The following is a 23,308-nucleotide window of genomic DNA, read 5'->3' as shown; positions in this document are numbered from 1 at the left end:
GTGTTTCCTTAACCACAGACGATCTGCATTGTAGTTGTCCTGTTGTCGAAATAATGAAACTGAAAACATTGAAAGTAATCCAGGTTTTGCAGAATCGTCCAATATGAATGTCTTTTCTTGCGAGTGGGCTGAGTATCGATTCTTTCTCGTGGCTCTCTGTACCTCGCTGTGTAATCCTAATTGGGATCATTCATATGTGTGAGGCTGCAGATTCTAATTATGTTGTTTAAGAAAGTTTAGAAAGTTGCATGTGTGCATTTGACTATTGGCATCTGATGTGGGTCAGTTACGTCTGGCTGATACCTGACCCCTGTAATGAGGTCAGCGTTGGCACGAATGTTAAATCGCCGAATCAGATCGATGCTTCGCTCAGTGCCACAGTGTTGCATCAGAATCCCTGCAGAACATAAGATTACCTTTTAGGATATTATCCCTTTTATTCTCCCCGGTTGATCCAAACCGGGCATAACGCTGATATCTGCATCGCCCCTCTGCTGATCAGACCCTGAACCGACTGTTGTTAATTTTGTGAACGCTGATGTTGATGCTTCCAGTGTGCACGTGTGTCGTCCACAAACGCTGCCATGAGCTCATCATCACCAAGTGTGCCGGGATGAAGAAGCAGGAGGACACACCTGAGGAGGTGCGCACACTCGCATGCAAACACCCACGTGCACGTGGAGCACGTTGGTTTGTCGCTCAGATGAATATGTCCTCTGTGACTTTAATGCCTGTGACACACATCGAATCATGTTTTAGTCGCCTTTCAGGCCTTTCGTGAACCAATCCGTGTCACTTAAGGTAACATGTGTACACTGTGTACGAACACTTGAGCCACATGCATTATTCCTGTGATAATGCGACAGTGACCTCTTTCTAACACTGTGTGTGTGCGCGTATGTGTGTGTCTCCCTCTGTAGGTGGGTTCACAGCGGTTCAGTGTTAACATGCCCCATAAGTTCAGTATCCACAACTACAAGGTTCCCACCTTCTGTGACCACTGTGGCTCCCTGCTGTGGGGCCTCATGAGGCAGGGCCTGCAGTGCAAAGGTGAGTTCAAGTGCAGTGGGGATTCTCAGGTGCTCGTGTTTACAGGCTCCCTGGAGCTTGAGCAGTGTGCGCATATATTAAGTCAAAGGCTGCGAACAGAACAGTAAATGTTATTTTTAGAAAACCACACATGAAAAATGACATGTTTTTAAAGGATTTTTTTGCATTTTAACTTTATTTATTATGCTGTTTCTCATGCATTATCTTCCACATGAATGGCATGAATATCTGTCACTACGTGTATGAACATTTTCTATGATTAATTAATGATTTTAATGATCGGTTAATCATTTAATAGATTCCAGGAACCTGCAGCTCCTGTTATTTTAAATGTAATATTTTTGAGTTGTAATAATATTTTTTTATTCTGAACTGTTGTTCAGACCAAACAAGCAATGTGTAGATGACCTCAGAACTCATGATGGACATTTTTGTACAGTTTTAGTTGCGGTCCTATAAGAATTCATCCTAAGATGAAGTCTAACGTATTATCCAGTACTTTCACTGAGTGCCATCATGATGCAGTGTCTTTCTTTGAGGTTTCACTCACGATGAGCCTGTTTCCTTTTCCTTAAACACCATGGCTGTGTTGTAATGGCTGGAGTAGATTTATCGTTCATACATATCCAGGCTAAACTGTATCTTTCCAAAGTAAAATACCAAGCAGCACTCTGCAGTGTACTGACAGACACCTGTTTGCTATTCATCACACCTGCGACCTCCCAGCGCAGTTTGATGTCTTTAATGAATAGTTAACATTTAAAACAGCGTTTGAGTCAGACGTCCTTTCTTTGTTTTGCCTGAGCCATTTTCATGTTTTTCTCGTTGGCAGTGTGTAAGATGAATGTGCACAGGCGGTGTGAGACCAACGTAGCTCCTAACTGCGGCGTGGACGCCCGAGGAATCGCGAAGGTCCTGTCTGACCTGGGAGTCACGCCTGATAAGATCTCCAACACGGCACAACGCAGGAGGAAGGTAACGGCTCTCACTGTGGTCCCACACAAGTAAAGATATTTCCATTATTAAGATATTACATTTGAAAGCATCTCATCCCCTGAAATAATGACAAACTCCTGCCTCGACGCTTGTACCTGAGTCAATATTGACGAGTCACTTCATTAAAACTGATGGGTGGTCGCCATGTTTGGTGTCGCATGAAACGCAAATTCTTTACTACATTTTTATCTTTTTAAACTAATAGTTTGACATTGTGGGAAATCCTTTTTGTTGTTTTCTTCCCATATCTCTTCTCTCATATCTCTAGCTGAAGCTACACCCAGCAGCTGGTTAGCTTAGCTTAGCATAAAGACTGGAAACAGGAGGAACGTGACTCTCTGCAAAGGTAACAGAATTCATCTTAAAGCGCCTCTAAGGCTAAGCTAAGCTAACCAGCAGCTGGCTGTAGCTTCACATTCACTGTGCGGACATGGGAGTGGTGTCAATTGTCTTATTGAACTCTAGGATGAGCAAAGTGCTTCCTCTTTTGAGAAATCATTGAGATGCTTCAGCTCGCTGAGGGTTTTATTCTGTGTGTTTCTGTGGACGGGCGATGCAAAAATAAAAGCCAGGGGGCAGCGCGACAGAACGGTCATGTTGTCTCTCCCTCTCTCCAGTTGACTCCAGGGCAGGACCCTCCCCAGTCTCCTCCTGAGCTCTCCCAGACTGAGGAGAACAGCTTCAGCCAGCCAGCTGTCCCCACCTCCCCCTCACAGCAGGGTAACACTGAGCACAACACACACACACACAAACACCCAGCCATCAGAAAACACAGATTTGACACAAACAGGCGGACATTTCAAAGCCCTTTGAGATGCGTTCTTAGCAGCAGGTGGTGTTAATGTGTTAATTTTACCAGTGAGTGGTAGTATTTCCATTTCAGGAATAATATTATTGCTCCTTTTAAAAAATAAGTAGTTAAATCTGTTATTGTTGCTGTGGATGTAAGATTTAGCTTGAATTATCTAAGAATTCTCCCCCACCGCCCACCACCGCCATTTGGCTGTCACAGTTAGTCATCGTCCTCTCACACTTTCGAAGCTGAGAAATAAAAGTTAACTTTCTCTTCCTGGAAAGTTTCCCATTTTTGTTTTATGGAGCCGATGGTAACAACGCCGGTCACTGCTGCTATTTAATCTCAGAGATGCTGGAACTGAGTCATCCCAGGCTTTAACAGAGGATGTGATCATCGTTCTTGAAAGTTTATTAAAAAGTGATCGGGAAGAAATGATGAGCAACATTTCTAAAAACCATAGAAAGTCTTTTTTTGCATAACGAGCTGAATGCTGACGGGGAATGAAAAGACGTTCTTCACTGATCTGCCTTTCCGTTGACACCCACAGACTTGGCAGGGTTAGATCGCCTGCAGGACGCGCTGTCGCTCGACCAGCAGGGACCCCAGCACTCCTCCTCCTCCTCCTCTTCCTCCTCCTCCACCACCTCCTCTTCCTCCTCGTCCTCCTCCTCGGCAGGCAGGGAGAACGGGCAGATCCAGAGGAGGAGCCTCAAGGACTTCAACTTTATCAAGGTTCTCGGCAAAGGCAGCTTCGGGAAGGTGCGATGACACGGAGGAGGCGTTTGAGGGGGATGTCTGTTTGTTTACAGCTCATTGTTTTCATTATTGAAACATGTTATCAGCAGAATCTTCTTATTTCTAACCACTGAATTATCAGGAGATGTCAGGGAATATCAGGGCCCAGAATAGACCAGTTCACATGTGAATGACGTTGTTTGGAGGCAGCTGCACCACAAAGAGAAACACACACTTTCTCCCACTTTAATACTTTAACTTTGGAAACCAGGGTGTCTGCAGGTCCTCAGAAAGTCCTCAGGGTTTATAAGTATTGGGCCTGAAAAGTCATGAAATTGTATGAATTTGTGATGTGTTAATTGCAACAAACATCACACCTTAATTTAATTCGTCTGCGTGAAAATCCACGATCTTTCCCACATGCAGTTATAGTTAAAGCTGCACTAATCAATGTGTTTACATTAAGAGCTGATCACATGAAGGAGCTGCCTGTTTTGTAGTGAGTTAGCGACTAGCTTGTGAACGTGTAGCCGCTGAGGTGGGGACCAAAACAGAGCTAAAAGGAGTGTAAGCATTGAAGTGACATTCACAAAGTGGCGATGACGACGCCCTTTCAGTGCATGAATGCATTCTTAACCCAGACTGGAGACGTGTTCATGGTGCTAACGTCTCCTGCTTCCTTTCCTCTCGTCTGTCGTCTCTCGTCCAGGTGATGCTGGCGGAGCTGAAGGGGACGGAGGAGGTCTACGCCGTCAAAGTTTTGAAGAAGGACGTGATCCTGCAGGACGACGACGTGGACTGCACGATGACCGAGAAGCGCATCCTGGCCCTCGCCCGCCGACACCCCTACCTCACCCAGCTGTACTGCTGCTTCCAGACACGGGTGGGAGCACCAGACAGCACAGACAGATCAGACGGTTCCTCTCTGCTTCCTCTGTCTCATACCTCTCTCTCTCTCTGCAGGACCGTTTGTTTTTTGTAATGGAATATGTGAACGGAGGAGACCTGATGTTCCAGATTCAGCGATCCAGGAAGTTTGATGAGCCTCGTTCTCGTTTCTACGCCGCCGAAGTCACCTCAGCCCTCATGTTCCTGCACCGTAACGGGGTCATCTACAGGTAAACGCCCCCTTATTTTTAGGAATTTCAGCCGAGGACAAAAAGTAGATTATTCATAATATTCACAGTCTGTCCAGCGAATTTGATCAATTATTTGAAGACCTCCTGGACATATTTGCTCACTTCTCCCAAAGAGACCAACTGTTATGGAAAGCAGGTGGTGCTGATTCTCTCTGTCTGTCCTCGTCTCTCAGGGACCTGAAGCTGGATAACATCCTGTTGGATGCAGAGGGACACTGTAAGCTGGCAGACTTCGGCATGTGCAAAGAGGGCATCATGAACGGAGTGACCACCACCACCTTTTGCGGCACGCCCGACTACATCGCCCCTGAGGTGAGCCTCGCTGTGGTGTATTCTTCTGTGGTTCAGTTTTATGTGTCTGACAGGGCTGCGGTTAACTGTTCCTTTTCATATCAACTGATGGATTCAATTTCAGAAGTCTAAAGCCGAAAGATATTCAGTTTAATATCATAGAAGATGAAAAAAAACAGCAGATGTTCCCATTTTAGAAACTGGAACCAGAGGATTTTTTTTTGGCATTTTCACTTGAAAAATGACAAATGCTTAATCAATTATTTAAATATTCTTTTGCTTTGGCTTAGTGGACCTGATAGCGCCACCAGCTGTTCGCCTCCAGGCGCTTAACTTCTAACAGTCACATAATGGCGCTGCATGGAAACATTTAGCATTTTCTTTTCTGTAAATTTGGTTAAAGTTTACGCTACACGTGGGTGGAAAACTGGCTAAAGTTAGAAATGTTTCATCCAGCAGAAAGCGAATAAGGTTTGTTCCGACCGTGTCGTGTCGGTGTTCAGATCCTGCAGGAGCTGGAGTACGGGGCCTCGGTGGACTGGTGGGCCCTGGGGGTGCTGATGTATGAGATGATGGCCGGACAGCCTCCGTTCGAGGCCGACAACGAGGACGACTTGTTCGAGTCCATTCTCCATGACGACGTCCTCTACCCTGTGTGGCTCAGCAAAGAAGCTGTTTCCATCCTGAGAGCGGTACGTGCGTCTCCGCACCGCCGCCTCCAACACTCCCTTCACTGGATTATTAGAGTTTGAGGAGTCAGTTCTCTTCCAGAGTGCTTCTCTTCTTCTTTTTCCTGCTGGCGCTCGAAGGCGTCCATGGCAAAATGAAGAGCGGTTTAATTTTAGCATCATTTAATTCAGCAGATTTTGTTCCATTTTGAAAATGTACTGTGTGCTTTGCTTTTTGCTTCTTGCCGCGTACGTCTGAGACTTTTATGACCAAATCAGCAGAAACTAAATCTTCCTTTGAGGAGGTCTGAAGACAAAACCTTTCCTTTCATGTGACGGCACAGAGGATAAAATGGGTGGAATTTGAGCTGTTTAGTTTTAACTTAGATTTTATTAGTTTCAGTATTAGTTTTTTTTTATTATAATATGAGCAGTATCTGTCAGGGGAAAGGTGTCAGAAGTTCAGAATAATTATTACAATAAAAACATTTTGTGATGGCAGTGGACCCGAAGTCATGCAGAGGTCTCAGTCTGCGTAAACACATGCAGCAGTGCCTCCTCATGCTCGGTGCTTCCTACACAATGGGCTTTTTTCTAAAGTCTAGTTTTTATTTCAGTTAGCCTTGTTAGTTTTTAGTTTAGCTTTAGTTACCCAGGTGAGTTCAGCATCCAAACATCTTAAAAAATAAATACCCGTAACAACATTCAGCAACTTTCTGGAGAGTCTTCAGAAGATCTGGATGAAAAAATGATCCACCTGTTGCAGGATGAAAAGGATTTTTAAGCCTTTTCTCTGTTTTTTTTGTTTTTTTTTGAGAGTTGTCTGTCTAAAAGGTAACAAACAGAAATCAGTCATTTGCAAACAGTGTTCACCAACAGCTGTTTCACAAAGTGTTCCTTCATCCAGTAATGTGTTCACAAAGTGGTGAACCTCGCTCCATCCCCGCCTGTGAACGACTCAGCTTTTCCAGGATGGGTTCTCTGTCCTACGTTCCTGTGGTCATTAACGTGCAGGTGTTACGATTCGCTCTGCTGTGATACTGAGAAGAATGAAAAAGTCAGTCAGAGAGGTCGAAGTAATGACAACGCGATCATAAAAGCACAGTAGATCACAAAGTGCTCTTACAGTACTGAGCGGACCGCAGAACAAAAGAGAGCCAGCTTTCAGTGGCAGTAAATAACACCAGCACTCTGCTGACCTGTTTCATCACTCCGCCGCTACGCCTCTTTGTTTGTACCATCCACAGAGCCATTAATGCCTCGGCGCTATTATTAGCACTCAAATGCTTTCTGCTCGACCCTCATTCTGCTTCTGTCCTCGTCGGTTTATGGACGAAACTGTTAACCGCTAACCGCAGCGAAGTGTCTTAAAGGGGCTGCTTTTCAGACAGCGTAGTTTAAAGTCAAATGTGTGTGTTTGTGTGTGTGTGTAGTTCATGACCAAGAACCCGGCCAAGCGTCTGGGCTGCGTGGTGAGCCAAGGCTGCGAGGAGGCCATCAAGACCCATGCCTTCTTCAGAGAGATCGACTGGGTCCTGCTGGAGCAGAGAAAAGTCAAACCACCCTTTAAACCCCGAATTGTAAGAAACGCACACACTCACATACATCTAGATGTTTTTTTTTAAAGATGCACAATGTTTAGGTTTTACTCTCCACGCATGGAAAAGTTGTGTCCTGCTGCAGGAACACTTTGCTCTGCAGTTCACAGTAAAATGAGGTCATCTTGTGGCGAGAGCAGCTCAGAAATGATGGAAAGCAGAGGGAAAATTACATTTTCTATGCAGTTATGTTTTTTCCTGAGGGTGTGTTCCCATCCCAGTGTTGGGAACCACTTATGTAGAACATGACAGCATGCACAGGTGTGTGTTCTCACTGAGACGGCAGTAAGTGTCATTGGTCAGAAGGTGTCGCTCTAATATCACTTTGATAGCACTACTAAAGACGTTTCCTTCTCTGATGTCTTTCCCGTGTGTGTGTGTGTGTGTGTGTGTGCGCGCGCGTGCCTCTGCAGAAGACCAAGCGAGATGTGAATAACTTTGACCAGGACTTCACCAAGGAGGACCCCGTGTTGACGCCCACGGACGAGGCCATCATCCGACAGATCAACCAGGAGGAGTTCAAAGACTTCTCCTACTGCGCCCCCGAGGAGACGCAGACCTAACACACACACACGCACACACGCACGCACACACAGATCCAATAACACTAAACCTGGCACGCACGTACGCACACACCGCTGACCATAAATCCCTTTACAGAACACACACCCGCACACACACACACACGGTCACTCCTTTACTTTGAAGCTATTGGTTGTTGTTACTTTTGGAATATTCTTTACTTGCATTGTGTTGTTCTTGTTGCCTGGGTTTATTATGAATATAAATATGACTATGACTATGACTATGAATATGAATATACACACCTGCACACGCTCTCACACACACTCCCACGTGCACACTTTCAACACACGATCCCCACGAGCTCACTGCACGCGCTCAGACGACCGAACACACACACACACACACACACACACAGTTACACACACTTACACTGCTTCTCTCCCCAGCACACATGTGGACAGTGCAGTAGGTGCTGGGTGCAGAGGCCTGTATATAGCCTGTGTCGAGTGGCTGTATTGTGTTGGTATTGTCTGCTAGTAAAGGAGAGTCGTGGCGCATGGACAAGCACCCTACCTGTGTTATTACTGTCCTTATTGTGGACCAGTTAGGGCCAAATACCCTTTGTGCAATACCCTGACTATCTATATATTTTACAGTTTTGATTGTTCATGTGTTATTTTTGTCTTTTATTTCTCCTCAAATGTTTTTTTTTTTTTTAATCGTGGTATGATTGAAATTTTGCTCTCATCTCCCGGCACGCTCGCCCCGCGTCTTCCCGCCTTGTGTGTGCAAAGTGAATGTCGAGCTTTCAAGTTACAGGCTATTGAACTAATTACGCGGAGCACAGTGTTACAGGAGGCCTGTGTAGCAGTTAAAAAACCCGATTTCCTGCAATTTCGCCCATCTGCTCGTCTGTCCTGCCGGCGCGAACGTGTCGGCCTGTGGGCGGCACTTTTGTCGTGAATGTACATTTTCCATAGGTGTGAATGCGTTTTGTTTTTTTTTTCCTCTCCCTGTTGGTGTGTGACTTTTCGTCCTCAGCGTTTCTGTTTCCATAGTTACCATCAGTGTTTTCAGCCCCCCCTTTTCCTTCCCCTCTCCTCCAAAGCACCAATTCCCCTTTCCCGCCCCCAGCAGCCTCTCACTCAGCCAAAACCACTTGCTTCTCTGACTTTTGCTTTTTTTTTTCAAGAATGGCTTTTTCTTTTCTTATTGCTCTCTTTCTTTCTTTCTTTTTTTTAAATCATAATAATTATTATTATTATTATTGTAAAGTGTATCTGGAGGAAACCTTTGTGTATATTACTATAACTATACTATCATAGGTCTGTTACAGCCAGGTGAAAAGAAATGTGGAAAACCAGCAGCTGAATTACCTCTTATTTCAAACACACACACACGCACACACAGACAAAACAGCACATACAGACTCCTTCCTTTACCTCCTCCCTCTTTCTTCCACACACACACACACACACACACACACGCACACAGAGAAGGACTGTTGTCTCGTGTACTGTACAGTGATCTGAAGGCGAGCTGGCTGCTGTGTGCAGTAGAGTCGGTGTGTAGTGAAGCTTCGTGCACCCAGGGGTAGGGCTGTTCCTGGTCACACTATCTTACTCTGTGCCAAAATGTAGTGCAACAGCCGGGCTAGTCCTGTCTGGTCTGATTCCAATAAAACACTGAGCTGTCTACATCACCCTCAGACTCCCGTGTGTCGTTCTTCCGTCCTCGCTCTTTGTGGCGGAGCCTCTCCAGCTGCTGTTCAGAGGCGAGTTTTGTTTTTTCTGTCACGGTGGGATGCTTTAAAGTTTGTGTCAGAGGGTGGAGGGAGGGAGGAAGGGGAGGGGAGGGGAGGGGAGGGGAGGGGAGGGGAGGGGAGGGGAGGGGAGGGGAGGCTGATGCTTTTCCTGGCCTGCTGACCTATCACCACGCTCACTTCTGTGGTGGCCTGTAGGTGATGCACACACTGAGGGGAGAGAGAGGAGGCGCTCGCCGGAGGCTGTTCAGCCACTTGCCTTGTGACATTTGGCGCCACTAATTGCCCTTCTGATTAACTCGACTACCTGCGATGGTGCAAATTGTAGCGGGGACATTGCCTGCTGTGCTGTGAACTCCTGCTGCCACCATCTCTCTCATCTCAGCGTTCGCCATGACACCGGATAGAGACGCCTGTGGGACACGATGACAGCTGACAAGGAGAAGAGAAGGTAAAGCTGCGTGCTGTTTTGTGCACACTTTTTGCTTAACATTTCACAGTGCATGTTTAAATGCAAGTTATATATCTATTTTTGCTTTGATTGAGTCGTTTCTGTGCTGTGGCGAGCCCATAGATGCTGTTGTGGCCACACAGGGCAGCTTAATAACTTGAGTTTTGACCACAATGCACTTACTCTGCATCCCCATCTGTCCATCAGCGGAGGAAGAAGCACCTTTAAAAAACAGTAAGAATAACTCAGTGGAAAAGCCCTGCAATCAAAACGGTAAAACTATTTGCAGTTAGTCATATCAAAGCTGAAAGTAAGCGTGCTCAAATTGGAGATTTCCTCTCTCACCGGTGTAATCTTAGTAGAAGTGGTGCATACTTCCCTAAATGTTGAGAAATTCTCTCGGACCTGTCAGATAAAGTCAGAAAGTCACCGTGAGGTCAGGCTGAACTGCGAGTTCCTGCAAGATTTTGTCTGCTTTGGATGTTTTTATACTAGACAGCACTGATGTGCTTTCAGTTTTAGGTCGCACTGACGGCAGAATCTGAATGTGCAAAGTTACACCTGCAGTGAGCAAAATGCACTGCAAAAAATGCAGTGTTTCTTTACAGTGGAAGTACCTCAAAGAGTCGTTGAGGAAATGCACTTTCTGCAAAACTTGAATTTCTGCTTAAAAATTTTGGAATTAATCTTCACATTTGCACCAAACAAACAAACAAACAAACAAACAGTGGTGTGTAAGTACGTTTAGTACTTTCTGTTTGACTCAGTAATTATAACTACAGTTAAAATTTGAACTAATACATGTTAATATTTCTGTAATCAGCCAGTGCACACTGAAAGAGTGTTTCATGGTCATGTTCTGTGAGTTTATAGAGACTTTAATGTTCTGAATGTCATTTTTATTTCATAAAATCCATGTAACACTTATTAAGATGACAGTCTCACTGAGACTGTGACCATATTTGATTTTTGGTCAGATACTGAACTGGTGACACTAATCTTGGGCATCCACCTTGAAATTGTGCTGGTTGTAAAGATCTCTGTGCTGCAGGGTTGAGGATGTGTGTAAAGCATCCACGTTTTACATTTTAAAATCTTTCACTTCATGTATTAACTGAGTCTGGGCGTGCTGCTGGGTGGGGGAACACAGCCGCGAGGGGGTAGTTTCCAGTTTTCCCTGACCTCTGTCCTCTGCAGGGCGATCAGCCGTGAGGCAGCCAGAAGGAGACGACGGGTGGAGTCTGACGTGTTTGGAGATTTATGTCGTCTCCTGCCGCTCCAGCCCTCTGTCCAAGCTCACCTGGACAAGCCCTCAGTCATTCGCCTCACCCTCAGCTACATGCGCACGCACATGCTGCTCAAAGGTACGAACGGTCACTGCACACACACCACATCTACAGAGGCGAACATCACCAACGGTGTGACTGGCCGATAGATGTGCTGACATTGACATTCACTGATATCTTTAGTATATTTTTGCAGTTTTGTATTATGTGCAAAGAGAGAGAGGCAGTCAGTGTCTCAGTTGAATAACTTCTCTTACAGTTTGAGGGATTCAACCATGAATATTTGGTTGTGTAACAATGATTCTTGATCACGTATGACTGCTCAATCAATACCTAATCAAATAAAGATGAATTATGTCTGCAGAGGGTTTTTTTTTCCAGAGCTGTACAAAAAATACAGCTTTGTAGGAATTTGTGGCACAGTGTCCAAAATGCTCTATATTTCAAATGAACCTTTGACCCTGCACGTACAGACACTTGCTGGGTGAAGTCTAAGCATCAGAGTGGTCTGAGGTATAATTGGCTTTTTTGCAGAACAGAAAACTGTAGAAAAAAAAAACATGTTTCTAGTGTGAATGAGATCAGTCTGTTGTGGTGAACTGTTGTCACAAGACTGGTGGGTTTGAGACAGGTGTTAAACACACACACACACACACACACACACACACATGCGTCTAGTATAGTAAGCGATCATAAATACACCACATCCTTTGATCAAAGTTCCCATGAACGCTGACCTCACTGAACACGTGAAGAGAATAGAAAAAGAGTCGTTTCCCATGACAGGAACTAGATGTCACAGTCATTTTGATCACAAACAGCAATAAGTAAAATCTCTTTCTTTCACTCTCTCAGGGAAGACGGAGCCAAAAACAGAGGCCAGTCACGCAGTAAAACACGGGCAAGTGACGGAAGGTGGAGAGGGACGGCAAGAGTGCGACGGAGGATGTGAAGAGGAGGAGAGGGAGACGGAGGATGTCGAGGCCTCGGAGGAGACAAACATGTACCTGAGGATCCTGGAGGGATTCCTGATGGTTCTGTCCACTGAGGGAGACATGATCTTCCTGTCTGACAACGTCAGCAAGTTCATGGGCTTGACACAGGTCCACACACACACACACACACACACACACACACACACACACACACACACACACAAACACCCCCGATGTAATGACACATTTAGGATTTGGGATTTGAAGATGAATACTATATATATTTTCTGACAGACTGAGCTGATGGGACACAATATTTTCGAGTTCACTCACCCCTGTGACCACGATGAAATCAGAAATAATCTACGTCTAACAGCAGGTGTGTACTCTCAATGTGTGTGTGTGTGTGTGTGTGTGTATGTGTGTGTGTGTGTGTGTGTGTGTGTGTGCATCACCGACTCTCAGCAGCAATGCTCATGTCACGTGCTTGTGCATAGTTTTTTTTGAAAGATCGTACAGGTTTGAACAGGCTTATTCATGTAGTTTCTTAAATTGCTTGTTTTTTAGAGGAAGTTTGGTGCGGCGCAAAGAGGGACTTTGTCATGAGGATAAAAAGCGCTCTGACACACAGAGGAAGAAGCGCCAACCTCAAGTCAGCTACGTGGAAGGTTAGTGAGAAACAATACCACTCGAAACAAACATTTTTTTGCAGCTCATACTGAAAGTTCAAAACATCATGAAGCAGCAAAAAGGCTCCTGATAATATCTCATTCCTACGTTCTAACCCCAACCTGCGGTTTCAGGTTCTCCACTGTCAGGGTCGAGCGAAGGTGTGTGTCACCCCGTCTTCAGTTTCCTGCCTGGTGCTCACCTGTCAGCCCCTGCCCCTGTCACACACACTCCTCAGCACACACACCTTCACCAGCCAGCACAGCATGGACATGAAGTTTACATACTGTGACCCGAGGTGATTCACGCTAATGTACACACTCACGCATATACAGTATAGATGCAGAAAAGTGATGCAAAGTGGAAGTAGTGCTCGTGTTTTGCTTCAACACAGTGGTGTAAGACTGTGCTTCAGAATAAGAGCTCAATCAGCAGCATTTTAGCACGGTGCATAATGTGTGTGTTGTGATTTCATTTTGCAATGTTGCACGTTATGAAATTATCAAGAAAAAGGAAGGAGGATTGATGCCCGTCCCCTGTTCTTCTGCAACTGTGCTGCACTGATACGTGCCCTGCAGGTTCAGTGAATGAGTAAAATGACAGAACAGCAAAGGCAAACCATTAGCAGCTGTTTGAAGTAAGTTTCATTTTTATTGCTGAAACCTCACTGACCCGTTACAGATTCATGCTGCGCGGCCAAACATCATTCAAAGCCACAGACAATTTTTAAATTCAAGTGAAGATCTCAAAGTTTCCAGAGATATCAACTAATATTTCCCTATGATAGAAACTTAATGGCTACTTAATGGGAAACCAAAAGAGAAATTGCATTTTAAAGGGGTTAATTTTTGCTGACAATGCAAAAAAATCATGTAGAACTTCTTTTTTACATTCCTCCCTTCCCCTTTTTTTAATTGTAAACCTTACGGCTGCATAATATTAAATGTTTTGCTGCTAAGTTAAAATTGAAAAAGTGAATTTGATGACTTGATGATCTTTTAGGACAAACAGTCATTAATGTGTGTGGTTGAGCTTGAAGTCTACTTCATCAGGCTGTTTTTTTCTTTAAGAAATTCATGTTTTTTCTGCTTTGTGTGTTTGTGTTTCTGCAGAGTGACTCCGCTCTTAGGTTACAGTCCTGAGGAGCTGCTGGGACGCTCCATCTATTCTCTCTGTCACACACTCGACACAAACTGCTTGACCAAAAATCACCTCAACTGTAAGTAGCGACACACACACACTTTACACACATGTGAATATCTCATTTCACCTCTCTCTCTCTCTCTCTCTCTCTCTCTCTCTCTCTCTCTCTCTCTGCAGTGTGTTTTAAGAGTCAGTCGGTCAGCGGTCAGTACAGGATGCTGGTGAGAGGTGGAGGGTACGTCTGGGTGGAGAGCCACAGCGCCGTCATACCCAGCGTCCGACCCTCCAAGTCCAGGCCGGGCGCCCACCAGCCGCTCTGCATCCTCTGTGTCACCTACGTCCTCAGGTGTGTGTGAGTGTGTGTCAGTGAAACTTCTCATTAACAATCGGATGGATCGCCATTAGATTCACTCATTCATTCAGACATTAATGTCCCCCTTAAGATGAATTGTAATCAGATTGATCATTATTTATAATTCATCCGTCCAATACTTTATTATCAACATCTGCAAAAATACTCGTTTCCATCAGCCTCAGATGGACTTTGTGATAAGTGCTAATTCTCACATGTTAGCATGCTAACATGCTAAGCTAAGGTCAACATTGTAAACACTATACCTGCTAAACATTAATCTGCTGGTTATTTTTTCCATCAATCACTATAAGAAGTCATGAAAATGCAAAAAGCGGGAAATTGTCACATTTGAAAAAACTGGAGCCTGAGCAGCAGTTTTGCTCAATGCATTGGCTTAAAAGATGAAATTATTGTCAAAATAGTTTGCAATTGTGCAGTTGAGTGGCTCAATGTTTTGTTAAAGAGACGCTGTTTGAAGGCTTCATAGTAAATCCCGTAGCTGCAGGTGTGTTTAGCCTGAGCCAGGGTGTCATTGTGTCTGATGGCTTGTGCGTGTGTCTCACAGCGGAGTGGAGCAGCCGTCCCAGCAGCTCTCTTTAGACCAGACCATCCACAGACACTTGAGGTGAATCTGGAGTCTGAAGAGCAAAGAAAAACCCACCAATCTCCTCTACCTCCGTCTGTGAATTCCCATCAGCCATTGTCACTGATCTCACTTTTATTAAATATAAAACTTTCTCGCTGAAAACGCCTCGCTGTGATCTTTCTGAGGATATTTGATGCGTAGCGCTCGGACATCGCTTCACATATCTGACCGCTCAGAGCTGCTGCTCACCACCAGACAAATACACCAAACCTTTGGGAAAATATTGTGTGTTTAAGAGCTTTGAAGTATCAGGTAAGTTTTGATAGGTCAGGCAGATCATTTGTCACAAACGCTGTTTTTTTTGCTCTTTACTTCGCAGTTTTCTCACACTGCTTTGCATAATCGTTGCACCGGCACCACTTCTGCCTGACTTGTGTCTCCTTAAAGAAAGTGGAAGTTTTAGTGTAGTCTGTGGTTGACAGACAGTTGACGGGGCGTAGTGAGAGCTGAAATGTGTCAACGAAAGCAGGCAGTTTGACTTTTTCCTGACCTCTGGGGGCCTGACCGTACTTCCTGTGGGGTTTTCCTTCTGAGCCACCTGACACATGGGGTGACATCTGACTGTCAAGCATAGACATAATGTACAGTACACACACACACACACACACACACACACACACACACACACACACACGCACACACAGTATATATAGAGAGATATGCATTGTGCTGATGAGGAGATGTGAGCAGACGCAAGTCAAAGCCACAGCTTCCTGAACAGAGACACTCTAGAGGAAAGTTCTCGTGGGAACTTTTTCAACTTTTTACCTCTCGACCTCTAAATTCACACACACGCACACACACACACACATGCATGCATGAGACTATTTAAAGTGTCAGTTTGCTTTACTGCTATGAAACAGCTTCGAAATGAAAGCAATCCGAATAAAATGCACGGAGACAATAATCACAATAAAAAGAAGGGAACTGCTAACAACGACTACAAGTGCTTCAATCACTGCATTTCAGCGTGTGCTTGCTGCTTTGTACTTTTACTCCACCGTGTTGTACTTTTCACAGCCCTGCATTTATTTGACAGCTGCGGGTGAAGATTTTGCACGTAGAAAACATTTTAAATCAGAGCCACGTCTAAATTCTACTCCCACATCGTTCAAACAACCCAGTAATATCATCTACAACAATATAAAACTGGAACTGTATTTTGGAGCCATTAGTGCTTTTACTTTTGATGTTGCTCAAGTGACATTTTCAATGCAGGACCTTTGCTTGTAGTGAAGTATTTTTCTATTGCAATAATTTTCACTCAAGTAAAAGATTTCCTCGACCGTGAACCTACTGCGTAGTGATCTACATGCTGTTGAATCGACTCAGCCTAGTTTTAAATCTTTTTGACCTGCAAATCACCAAATCAGAGGTTACTGAGGTCTTTACAACAAGAGCAACTGCTTTCCTCTTCTGATGTGCAACATTTTGGCATATTGATTCACAGTTACTTTATGTGTCGTGATATATTTGAGTGTTGTTGATAAATCCCCAGAAAAGCTGCACACTCAGCATGTTTAGAGGTATAAATCACAAATATGCCTCTAAGAGCTTTTAAATCTGTGCAGCATACAAAACATTTTATCTTCAGGGAGAACTTTGATTAAACACAGCCTCCAAAAACCTGATTATGTATCTGATAATGGTAGCGCCACATGTCATACCCTGTCTGTCATACTGTCCTTATTAATATGAACTCATGTCTATTTTTTCTTTTATTGCTGTGGATGTTAGTGTCCTTTTCCAACAGCAGCTTTATTTTGATTTTTCTGTTAATATTTAATGGTGACTGTGTCCAGGGTCTTTGGAAAAATGAGCCCTGTGGCTAATTACACTTTTATAGTAATTTTCATTGAAAGGTCGCTTCACCCAGATTACCATAAACATCCTTTCTCACTTACATCTGCTGGTGTCTATCCACAGAGAGGTGGAAAGAGCTGACTGACTGACTGTCTGACTTAATGCAGCAGAGGTGAATGTAATTTTATCTGCTTCCTCTGATGTCTTAAGAGCTCCTGTGTTTATCTGGCAGAAAGCAGGTCTAATGAAACCAATAAATCTAAATCTATCTGCATGGCACTAAGGTAAGTAAGTTGATAAGTTAGAGATAAGTAACAAACCCCGAATTTTTGTAATCTGGGTGAACTGACTCTTTAATTTGCACCTCTTTGTTGACACATGCATGGCTTCTTAAAGTCCCCATTCAGTATAATTCTCACTTAAACACATGCGTGTGTTTCAGTGACAGTTTATATGTATGGGTTTTTATTTTTTTTGCTTCACCCGGGAGGCTCAGTTTGCTCTGAAAACAAGCTGTGGATTTGTATTCTCACCCTCACACTGATGCAGTCACACCACAGCATGAAGAGAAACACTCTTGCGCCATCTAGTGTTTAACTGCAGTCACTGAAGCTGAACTGCTGCAAGGCGGCCATATTCCTCAGGGTTTGCACAGGACAGTGTCATGTCCTGTATGTCCCACAGGTGGTCTCCACGTAGGCGGAGACATTCTTCCAGAGACTTTTTTGTACAGTTTTAAGGAGAGAGCAAATTTAATTTAACAACAAACATTGTGGGCCCATTAGAAAACATAGTACAGTCAAATCACTCTTATGGTGGATTTTGCTTTGCCTTAGCCATTATTGATTTTTTTTAATTATTATTTATTTGCTTATTGATTAGCAAACAAAGAACAGTACCAATTTGTCATCCATCCATTTTCTCGCGGGGGGCCAGAGCCTATCTCAGCTATCAACGGGCGAGAGGTGGGGTACACCCTGGACCGGTCGCCATCTGATCGCAGGGCACATACACACACCATTCACACTCACACTCACACCTAGGGGCAATTTAGAGTCACCAATCGACCTAATGAGCATGTTTTTGGTCTGTGGGAGGAAGCCGGAGTGCCTGGAGAGAATCCACGCATGCACGGGAAGAACATGCAAACTTCACACAGAAAGGCCCGACCTGGGAATCGAACCTGCGACCTTCTTGCTGTGAGGCACGCGCACTACCTGCTGCGCCACCGTGCAGCCAATTTGTCATCCAATAACCTGAAATGAAACCTTTGCGAGATGTTTTAAATCATAAAGGAATGTGAAGTTTGGCACAAAACAGCCCATCAGTCAGCTTTTCTTGGCAGAATAATGTAAATTAATAAAGCCAAATAGAAATTCTCATCCATAAAACTGTATCTTTCCAATGTTTGTCCAGATGTAAGACATTATCCTAATTCTGATTATTCAATTTGGAACGTTAAATAAGTCATACTGTCTGACAGAGCACTAAATAATCATGCATATAATATACAGTAACGTGCATAAGGTGCACATTTGTGTATGAAAACAGGAGATCAAAAATGACATCTTCTATATACAAGTTGCACAGATTCACAGCATGAATTGGTTTAATGAGGTCTTATCTGAACGGTTATCCCCCCCGTTCTCTCTCTTTGCTTAAAGGGAATAAAAACTGTTTGTTTGTGATCTTTTCATTCAAACATGTGATCTTCTAAACTTTGATCTGTTCATCAAGTTGATTTTGAGGCTGAGGAAAGTGACACAAGGTTTTAAGAAACAGCTTTTTGCCCTCTGTGTTCACTGTGCTTCTCCGTTAACTCGGCTCTGGGAACTCTTTCTCAACATCAGGTTGCTGAAGCGACACGCTGTGCTCGGTTGTGACCGTGCCGGGTTTCAAGGTGACCCTGGCAGTTGTCGGGTGATTCTGCGTCCCTGCCTGCTGTTGCAGAAGCCTGATCGCTCCAGTATGAGCGAGTCAGAGGCACAGAGGGCGGAGATAAGAGGTCAGAGTGTTGGGCTGAGGGTTTAATTTCATACTAGCATGAGTTACCATTTTAAAGGAGCAAACTCAGACAGTAAGATGGTCCCAGTTCCTCCAGACTCTCCTGCATTTCCAGTGACAGCAGCATGTGGCCTGGCTGAGCTAGCCCTTGTTTAACCCTGCTCTCCTCCCCCAGTCACACCCCTATGGTTGGGGGGGGAGTTGTCAGGGCTTCAGCCAATGACATGACAGTGTTCACCCGTTGAAACACAACCATGATAAATCAGTGTGTGACAGTGTGGAGAGGAAAACACTGAGAGATGCAGAGACAGGGGGAGGGTGATACGATCAAAGATAAACCGGAGGCGCACAAGCCGGGAGAGACCGTTCGAATCAAAAAACGATGAAATACCAGTTTTCATGCAGCTGTTTTTACTTAATTATCAATTGTCTTTTATTGGCCATTGCTTTATTGCAGAATCAATATCAATGTGCATGTAGATAAAGGAAAGTGGAGAAGAGAACTGACCTCTGGTGTAGAGGTCGGAGTTCAAAGTTCACCTGTTTTACATGTTTTTTGGGGGGATTTTTTTCATGACTGTAGGAAGTTTGTAAAGTACCTTTCAGACACTGAGGCAATTCAACATGCTTTACATGAAGGACTAAAACAGTACAGTTCTGGTTGCTGTAATCGCTCCTTTCGACCAAGTATCACACCAAACTGAGTAATGCACCCACCAGTCCACATGCCTGTGTCACGGTTTGTGTCGCCTGGGCGCCAAAACAACACCATCTTTAGTATGAAATTTACTCTTTCTATTTCCCCAGACTCTGTGGATGAGCGATTTTAAGACTGACTTACGAACCAGTCCTTTAAGGTAATGAGTTTTGAGTTCATTTGGAAAATATGTCATTAATACAAGACATTTTCTGTCAATTTTGGACCAGTTTCCTTTCAAATTGATGGTTGATTCTCAGATGAAAATCTTGTGCCTGCATGAAAAACTGTATAATGATTCTGATTCTGAATAATGTAGACTTTTGTTTATGTGCATAGTAAATTATTTGAGGATAATGGGCGTTATTTTCCATCATGCAATCTCCTAATTGTAGGTAAAGTGGCCATTTTTGTCTGTATATATTGTTTATCCTGCTTTTTATCCACATGGATGTCTGCCTGATAACATCTTGTAGGTCATCATGTTGCAGCAATTCATTTTTCGGCAACTTGCAAATGCTTTTACTTTGCACGCGTGTTTTTGTCACACACCTGTACCCGACTGGGGTTGGATGTACACGCTACCCACCTTATGTGCTTTGAAAGGCTGTCTGGGATTGACCTCTGAGCAGTGAAAGGCCTCAGTTTAACACACAGCTGCTGAAAATCTTAGCTGCTGTTTGCTTATCTCCCAAAAAGATCAGAGAGAACAAACAGGCACATGAATATTCAGACATCATATTGCTTCTTTCGTCTGTTCAAACTGAGGAAAATTGTTTCATCACAGCTTGCAGTCCGGATGTAAACTTTTAAGAGACAATAAAGCTTTATGGGCCTGTAGTACACAGATAGAAGAATGAGGAGATAAGCACTACCGTTATTGCATTAGTAGAAGTGAAACAGTGCCTTCACTCTGTGTCACTTGGAACTGGCAACCTGGTTACTATTGATTGCTTTGTGACATCAGAGTGACGATAGAGGTTGTTCAGAACATTTACTCTTTACCAAATCTCCACCAAACCTGTGTGCACTTACTTATGTGTTACACACTTTAAAGAGTGTGCTTTTCGTATTGTGTAATCACGTGTTTGTACCACTGTTTAAGCATAAGAGTGTATTTGTACCTGCACCCGGGGTCAGGATCTAATCTTATCATCTGTGCAGAGTCCACAGGTGTATGGCCTTCATTCAGACGAGCTCAGCACTAAGATCCTCTCGCTGTGCTGTGAAGAGCGGTAAACAATGTGAACGCACATGCATATTCATGCATATGTGTGAAATACCGAGAACATGCAGTGAGTGCGGTGTTACATAAGAGCCCTGCTATCTCAGCTGTTCTCCGACAATGGGAGCAGAAGCACGGCTATAAAATAACATATAACAAGCAAAAAAAATGTTCGCTGTTTCATGAGAGTGGTGTTCAAGTTGTTCTGAGAAAACACACAAAGAGTATGCTAACATGCTCCAGAAAACTTTGCACCAATCCAAACAGCAGATGTTTCCTTGATACTGATATTCCACTGCATAAGAGTTTCATGCCAACACATACGATAGCTGTTGGGATATTTCAGTCCTGAACAAAGAGGCGGAATAACTGACTGATATGTGATGGTGGCTAAAAGCCTCTGCTGATTGGCTGATCCGTAGGTTGCACCCATGAGACCTCGTTCCTATGCTGAGTCAAGAGGTGCGTGATTAAAGTTATCTTGAGCAATCTGGTGTTGCCATCATAGCTCAGTGGAAGACGCTCCCTCTCTGACCCCCCCTCTGCACACACACACACCCCTCCACCTTGCTCCAGCTGTCTCTGAAATGTTTCCCAGCAAATCCCCATTCATTCATTCATTCACACACACACACACACACACACACACACACACACACACACACACACACACACACACACACACACACACACACACACACATCACTAATGACCTGCTGACCTAAATTAGGCCTTCTCACTTGGAAATAATTGCACACACATAAAATGCTTGTATGCACGCACATAATGCACCACAGCAGGAGGACAATCAGCTCTGTCTACTGATGGCTTCTTCAAGTTTTCATTGGTGTTTTGACTGATGTTTAAAAAAAGAAAATAAAGAAAAAAAGCCACTTACTCTGAACAAATATCTGCAAAGCTAATGACATTCCCATCAGCCATACTTTGTGTTTACAGCTAATGCTAACACACCAAACTAACATGGTGATTATGGTTAGCGTTAGCCCTGCTAAACATCAGCATGTTAGCATTATCAGTGCAGATGTGTTAGCATGCTGCTGTTAGCATTCCGCTAGTTCAGCCTCAGACAGCTGCAAGCACGGCTGTGGATTATTTTTCCTATCAAGGCCATTATAAATATTTTTTATACCACAAACTGTAAATCACCAGATCAACTCCCTGTAACTGCCCACGAGGTTAATGACTGATGCAAACTGATACAATGGGCCTTTTCATGTCTCATGTCTGCGTCATCTCACTCTACAGATCAGGGAATTGCTGATGACAGCAAACATGGCACAGATCCTTTGAACAAACCACAAAGTACAAAACTGTAACACTATGGATGCTGTGGATGCTGTACAAAGGCTAATGAAAGACAAAGCTGACACGCAGTAGTAAAACATTGTAGGAAATTTATACCAAACTACTTGATCAAACAACTAACTCAGACACTAGTTCTATCACATTTAGAGTATGGTGCTGTCATCTGGTCAAATACAACACAAAGTAATCTGCACAAACTACAAGTGGCCCAAAATAAAGCTGCTCGTATAGCTCTGAATTGTCCATATAGAACTAGTAGCACAACAATGCATAATCAACTAATTTGGTTAAATGTTAAAAGTAAATTACATTATTTGCTTGTATCTTTTATAAAGAATGTTATTGTGTATAAAATTCCTGAGGTACTCTATAATAAATTGACATTCTTTTCTGATAGACATCAGTACTGTACTAGGCAGGTATTAGAGGGGAGATTTAGGCTGCCTCAGTGCAGAACAAACTTGATAAAAGGAACGGTGCACTATAGGGCAATGATGGCATGGAACTTATTACCAAGCTTCTTAATTTCAAGTAGTAATAGGAGCTGCTTTAATAAAAGGTTAAAAATGTACTTATTTACATATGGGATACCTTGAACGAAATGTTGTTCCTCTCACTGCTGATGTGAGCTTTCTGATTATCTGAGTTATCTAGTGAGCGGAGAGTTCGTTTTGTTGTCTATACCTTTCTTTTCCTCTTTTTTCTGTTGCTGTGTTTATTTCTATGAAATCAAGAATTAAATAACAGGGCGACTTGTATGAAAGGATTGTTGGTATGAATGTATGGAGTGTATTGTCTGTAATTCTATGTTTAAGATGAAAATATTGTTTGAGAATGTAACGTGAGGACCCCAGGAAGAATAGCTACTGCATATTTGTGGTATCTAATGGAGGATCCAAATAAATAAACAAATAAACAAATAAACACTTCACCTCAACCAGCGTATGTTCCTGTAAACTTAATGAAATTCTGATATATTCAATAAAGCATTCACTTGTTTTTAAGTGCTTTGCATTCACCTCAACATATTTTTATGCAGTCAGCTTAAATATTCTAATTTTCATGTTACCTTCAGTGGTTGTTTGGTCTCTAATGTTACCTTCAAGTCCTCCTAGAAAATGACAAGCTGTAACTAAAATGTCTTGTTTATTCGAAGAGTGTTGGTCAGAAAGAAAATAAGTGATGAAGGGAAATGATCCTTGATGATG

The 23,308-nt window shown here is 43.5% G+C and overlaps 2 protein-coding genes across 2 annotated transcripts in view; both read left to right on the top strand.

Moving 5' to 3' along the window:
- Nucleotides 1-9,500, top strand: part of prkcea (protein kinase C, epsilon a) — a 32,002-nt gene extending 22,502 nt beyond the window's left edge. The window contains exons 5-15 of the mRNA XM_070990963.1: nucleotides 555-643; nucleotides 921-1,050; nucleotides 1,883-2,025; nucleotides 2,664-2,766; nucleotides 3,390-3,601; nucleotides 4,287-4,460; nucleotides 4,541-4,695; nucleotides 4,890-5,028; nucleotides 5,511-5,699; nucleotides 7,109-7,255; nucleotides 7,687-9,500. Coding sequence (XP_070847064.1) covers nucleotides 555-643; nucleotides 921-1,050; nucleotides 1,883-2,025; nucleotides 2,664-2,766; nucleotides 3,390-3,601; nucleotides 4,287-4,460; nucleotides 4,541-4,695; nucleotides 4,890-5,028; nucleotides 5,511-5,699; nucleotides 7,109-7,255; nucleotides 7,687-7,836 — 1,631 coding nt within the window. The 3' untranslated portion in view covers nucleotides 7,837-9,500. The remainder of the gene's footprint in view (nucleotides 1-554; nucleotides 644-920; nucleotides 1,051-1,882; nucleotides 2,026-2,663; nucleotides 2,767-3,389; nucleotides 3,602-4,286; nucleotides 4,461-4,540; nucleotides 4,696-4,889; nucleotides 5,029-5,510; nucleotides 5,700-7,108; nucleotides 7,256-7,686) is intronic.
- Nucleotides 9,501-9,729: 229 nt separating this feature from the next.
- On the top strand, nucleotides 9,730-15,395 carry epas1a (endothelial PAS domain protein 1a). Its single transcript, XM_070990740.1, has 9 exons — nucleotides 9,730-10,011; nucleotides 11,209-11,375; nucleotides 12,153-12,400; nucleotides 12,527-12,611; nucleotides 12,800-12,900; nucleotides 13,036-13,199; nucleotides 14,014-14,120; nucleotides 14,222-14,390; nucleotides 14,965-15,395. The coding sequence occupies exons 1-9, from the start codon at nucleotides 9,986-9,988 to the stop codon at nucleotides 15,026-15,028; spliced, it is 1,131 nt and encodes a 376-aa protein (XP_070846841.1). The 5' UTR covers nucleotides 9,730-9,985; the 3' UTR covers nucleotides 15,029-15,395.
- Nucleotides 15,396-23,308: the final 7,913 nt, after the last annotated feature.

Source organism: Chaetodon trifascialis, chromosome 21, assembly GCF_039877785.1.
Source record: "Chaetodon trifascialis isolate fChaTrf1 chromosome 21, fChaTrf1.hap1, whole genome shotgun sequence".
NCBI classification, from domain to species: domain Eukaryota; kingdom Metazoa; phylum Chordata; class Actinopteri; order Chaetodontiformes; family Chaetodontidae; genus Chaetodon; species Chaetodon trifascialis.
This window is presented reverse-complemented; position numbering and strand designations above follow the sequence as displayed.

What these genes read in the sequence shown, in the direction of transcription:
- epas1a (XM_070990740.1), top strand. Translation starts at nt 9,986, where the DNA reads ATGACAGCTGACAAGGAGAAGAGAAG. An exon ending in GCTGACAAGGAGAAGAGAAG is followed by an intron (nt 10,012 to 11,208) that starts GTAAAGCTGCGT and finishes TGTCCTCTGCAG; the next exon opens with GGCGATCAGCCGTGAGGCAG. An exon ending in GACCAAAAATCACCTCAACT is followed by an intron (nt 14,121 to 14,221) that starts GTAAGTAGCGAC and finishes CTCTCTCTGCAG; the next exon opens with TGTGTTTTAAGAGTCAGTCG.